Raw genomic sequence first — 4,785 nt, 5'->3', positions numbered from 1 at the left:
GATGATGATGATGATGATGATGATGATGATAAGGATTTTTTTTTATCTTAGAATAAACAGGGAATGTCGATAGAACACTTTTGTTGAGAAGTTTAGGGAGATCGGACCTGAGAAGGGGAGTGGCGGAGTAGTCTGCCCTGCCGTGATATGGTAAAACACACCCTGGTCATGTAAAACATGTACGACGGTGTATTAAACACTAATTTAATTCCAATTATTTGAAAAAATCAAAAACCAAAGTTGGCGGGTTTCAGGGCATCGCCCAATCAGCACCCCTCGAAAACAATAACCTAGCAGGGGTCCCCAACCACGATCACGGCTGCAGTTTTTTGACGGATAACGTCACTGTATTCTCCTTGCCCTGGTGTCGCCATCTTGCGGCCGTGCAAGTAATCTCACCAATGGAGAACGGGATCAGCGCTTCGTTCTGCACAAAGTCTCCACGCTCGTCCAGGTGGCGCTCTGGACGAAACTTCTCCGGTTCGGAAAAGTGTTTCGGGTCGTTCAGGATGGCCGTGAGGTTAGCAATGATCGCCGTACCGACGGGGATGACGTAACCTCCTAGCTGAAATTCGATGGTCGTTCTGTGTGGCACGCTCAGAGGCACAATGTCGGCTAGAAACAAGAAAGAAATTCGCGGATGGCGTTTTCTCAGAGTATCTAGGCGTTTAGTAGATTCGCTCGCCTAGTTATGCTGTGAGAAAAAAACCTGCTAAGTATCATCAAACAATATTTCTGTCACACCTAATCAGGCCTGCTGTCTTTGAATGCTACCTACTGACCACGCTAGCTGTCCTTCTCACCTACTCTCTGCACTTCGGCTATTGTCGCCCGCGTGTACGGCATGTTGTCCTGGTCCGCTATGCAGGGTAGCCTCCCTCGTCCGATGACGTCATCGATCTCGGCCTGCACTTTCCGCAGGACGTGAGGGTATTTGAGCAAGAAGAGCAGGCCCCAGCGTAGCGTCGTCATGACGGTGTGCGATCCGGCGAGAAACAGATCGCGTACGGAGACGAGCAGCTGAAAACCTGTAAGATGAAGCCGTCATACGTAAGTGTCTGTCAACTCCCTCGCGTATTGTGTAATTAATGTAACCTCATTCGTTCTTGTGATATGCGCGTGTAAGTGCGTGCGTGCGTGCGTGCGTGCACGCGCGTGTGTGTTTGTGCTTGTGTGCGTGTATATGGGGGCGTGCATTTGTGCGTGCGTGCGAACGTACTTTTCTAAAGGATGTGTTTGTGTGTGTTTGTGTTTGTGCGTGTGCGTGTGTGTGTGCGTGTGCGTGCGCGCGCGTGTGTTTGTGAGTGTGGGTATGTGCGTGCGTGTTTGTGCAACGCTTGACTCACTAGTGAACGTTGAATCTGTCCCCGCCCGCTGCCGCTGCGCTAGCAGGTATGCGTCTAAGTAGTCTCTCACGTCTCCCTCTTTCTCCGCCGCCTGCTCTTCGTGCTCGCCTATGTTACTCTGCAGCTCCTTGTTCAATCCTAAGAACGCCCCGTCCAGCTCTCTCAGCATGCGGCTGAAGACCGGCAGGTGTCGCAGTACAGGGAAGAAGTTAAGCATGCCCTGTGTATGCAACACATACCGCGTATCAACGTCCGCGCGCAGGCAAAGAACAAGTTTTTTCTTGGATTCTGTTGTTTTCCAGGGGCGGCCTAATGGCGCCTTTTTCTGTTTACGGGTAATCGTAGGAATAACGTAAAGTTCTTTTTCATATGAATTTCCGGCAATTTTCCATGACTTAAATGAACCCATTTCCACAACCGCGAGGTCTTAGTCGATTATAACTTGACAAACGGCAAAATATCCGAATTATAAATTTAAATCGATAATTAATGACGCTATTGGCGATTGTTATTGATATTGAAAGTAGGAAATATTTAAGTATATATATATATGAGCTATATTATTTATATATATGATATATTATATAATTATTATACTATTTATATAAATATATATCATTTATTACAAATGGTAAACGTCGCGATTTCCGGGAGACAAACGTCGAATAAATTAATGTTAACCTTTTTTTACAGCGAATTTGTTCGCTTCCATAACGGGATGTAATATCTATATGTTAGTTAAGGCCTTGCTCCACCAGCGTGCCTCGCCCGTGTCGCGGCTCTGGAGGATCACGGTCCTCGGGGTCACGATCATGTTTCTTATGTCCTTAGGACCATGCCGAAATGTTAACGAGAGTACACTCTTTCAATCGCACCCTGTGGTGTCTGTGTTTCACCCATGTGGCTTTTTGTCGTGTATGTAATTGACCCCCCCCTGTATCGCTTACTCGAACGTATTTGTAAACACTTAAAATGCCGTGCACGGTGTAAGTTTGATGATTGCCAGACACAAAGTCATTGGGTGTAATTTAGCTTGCCAAGGCAGCAGGAGTTTTCCTTTGACCATCAGCATATGGTTCCAGTTCCAGTACGAGCGGTTGCGCTGTGAGGACCTTGTCCGTGCCGTCGAAGCAACCTGCGCTCGTTACAGACTGTACCTCGTACCTGTATCGTACTAGCACCGGTACGCGTACCTGTATGTTACGGACGGCCACGTACTGTATCGAAATAGTATGGTTACCGATCAGGTACATACCTCGTATGTACGACGAGTACAGACAGCGCGTACCTGTATAATACGACAGCTGTGGTACTCTGTATGTTACCGACTTGTGGAGTTAGTAGCGTCGTACCTGTATGGTACGCAGGACTGTCCGGCACGTACCTGTGATGTTACTCGACCGGGGCCGGTGCTCGAGCACATCCGGTACGTATATCTGTTATATCGTTACACTGGGGTACCTTCGTACCTGTATAATTACTTAGGCTCTGTCGGTCGGCACCCGCGTACTGTATTGTTTACCGCGACAGGCTAGTCGCGCACCTGCTATGTTTTACGACAGGCACGTACCTGGTATGTTACCGACGCGTAGCGTACCTGTAGTTACCAGTACGGCACCCGTACCTGTATGTTTACCGACTGGTACCGTTACACTGTATAGTACACGACGGCAGTACCTGTGTCTAGTTACAGACTTGTACGCCGCACCTGTTATTTTACGACGGCGTACCTGTATGTTTACCGACGGGCCGTACCCGCACTTAACACGCGACCTGTATTTTACCGACACCCAGAACATTTACGTGTATATTAACCGAAAGGTACTTACCTGTGCCGTCATATCATCGAAGAGGATGTTGACTGTCGTCAGGGTTAGAGTCTTGAGGAAGGCTGCGCGCCCTGGGTCAGGCGGGACGCGGGCGATCATACGGCCGTGTGGTTTTCGGTGGCGCGGCGTGTGCGTTAGCCGAGCACCGAGTGAGGTGTAATAGCAGGCATCACGTTCAACGCCAACAACTGTGAGCAGAGCCTGCGGTTGGGCGCACGCGCGGACGCCGTGCAACATAACCAGTCTCTTTGTATAATGTATATATGTATGCTACAACACACACACACACACACACACACACACACACACACCACACACACACACACACACACGCGCGCAGGAGGGACGCTCACACACGCGAACGCACATACACACACACGCACACACGACAACACACAAAACTGTGCGATCAAGTGATTTGCAAAATATGGTTGTATGGTAGATAGTTTTAGAGGGATTAAGGGATAAGCGTCAGTGATTATGAAGTAGGATGAGAGCAGATGAGTGTGGACGATGTTAGAGATGGATATATATATTACTATGTATACAATATTTTTGGTTATCTCTTTCTACCTGTGTGATCGATTCGCCTGCCATTTGGTTGGCCTCGCTTAGATGTGCGAGACAGGACGGACCGCTCGGCTCCTGCGATCTTCTTCTCTATGCTGACCTTCCCCATGCCGAAGCTCACGGCAATCTTGCGTAAGCGCGAGACTTCCGATATGCTCGTTCCACGCGCTTTCCCCTCGTTCATCACAAAAGGGGTCCTTTTGGCATAATACACGAGTATCATAATATCACCGATTGAAATACGAAATAGTTGTTCCTATGTTATGCTAATGTAATATTATTTCTGAAATTATTATTATATTAAATTAATTGTTGATTATATTATCCCTCAACAAGACAAACAATCCATTTCATTAGCAGGTCACTACTCACTGCCGTCTTCGGACTGCTCGTGCATAATTGTAATGATCACTTGTCTACTCGATGAATTATTATTACTTAATAATCAATTCATGAATTTCTGAATTAAATTTCTGCCGGGTCGTTTGGAAAAACACGTTGAAAACCATATCAATCGATGTTAACACTGAATGGTATCTGATTTCAAAAAACCCAGCGTCACTGTATATATATAGTACTAATGCTACATGACGTGCTGTGCTGTGGAGCGTGTGTGTGTGTGTGGCTGTGTGTTGTGTTGTGTCGTGTGTGCTGCTTGTGGTGTGTGGTGTGTGAGATGTACGCACACACCGTTTTCTGATTGCCATTGCAAGTGACAGTGATAATTTGAAATCGCAAAAAATCCCGGTCAAAAACTATTCACTGCGTATGTTTTACATTTACGATGCAAACATCGCAATTCTAATAGTCACTCGAGGAAAAACTACTTACTGTGTTGACCTCGCGTAACTTGATGTACTTGATGTTCAAAGCGCCTGTTACTGGATGCGGTAGACAGTTCTATTTAAACCGTGTGGTCTATTACGGTGCGGCGCGAGTGGTTCCTTTGTTAACTCCAGCCTCTATGGTATTAATACCAGTTCGTGTTTAATTTTTTTACCGCTATGCGCAATTTGTTACCGGCTACCCAATTTATGTTA

At 46.8% G+C, this 4,785-nt stretch overlaps 1 protein-coding gene across 1 annotated transcript in view; it reads right to left on the bottom strand.

The window, feature by feature from the left end:
* Positions 1 to 3,274, bottom strand: part of LOC106816654 (cytochrome P450 2D4-like) — a 24,632-nt gene extending 21,358 nt beyond the window's left edge. Inside the window, exons 1-5 of the mRNA XM_014821277.1 lie at positions 3,176 to 3,274; positions 2,384 to 2,539; positions 1,347 to 1,566; positions 804 to 1,028; positions 400 to 615 (exon numbers count right to left, since the gene is read on the bottom strand). Coding sequence (XP_014676763.1) covers positions 400 to 615; positions 804 to 1,028; positions 1,347 to 1,566; positions 2,384 to 2,539; positions 3,176 to 3,274 — 916 coding nt within the window. The remainder of the gene's footprint in view (positions 1 to 399; positions 616 to 803; positions 1,029 to 1,346; positions 1,567 to 2,383; positions 2,540 to 3,175) is intronic.
* Positions 3,275 to 4,785: the final 1,511 nt, after the last annotated feature.

This window comes from Priapulus caudatus, unplaced genomic scaffold (assembly GCF_000485595.1).
Source record: "Priapulus caudatus unplaced genomic scaffold, Priapulus_caudatus-5.0.1 Scaffold1444, whole genome shotgun sequence".
Taxonomy (NCBI): Eukaryota; Metazoa; Priapulida; class Priapulimorpha; order Priapulimorphida; family Priapulidae; genus Priapulus; species Priapulus caudatus.
This window is presented reverse-complemented; position numbering and strand designations above follow the sequence as displayed.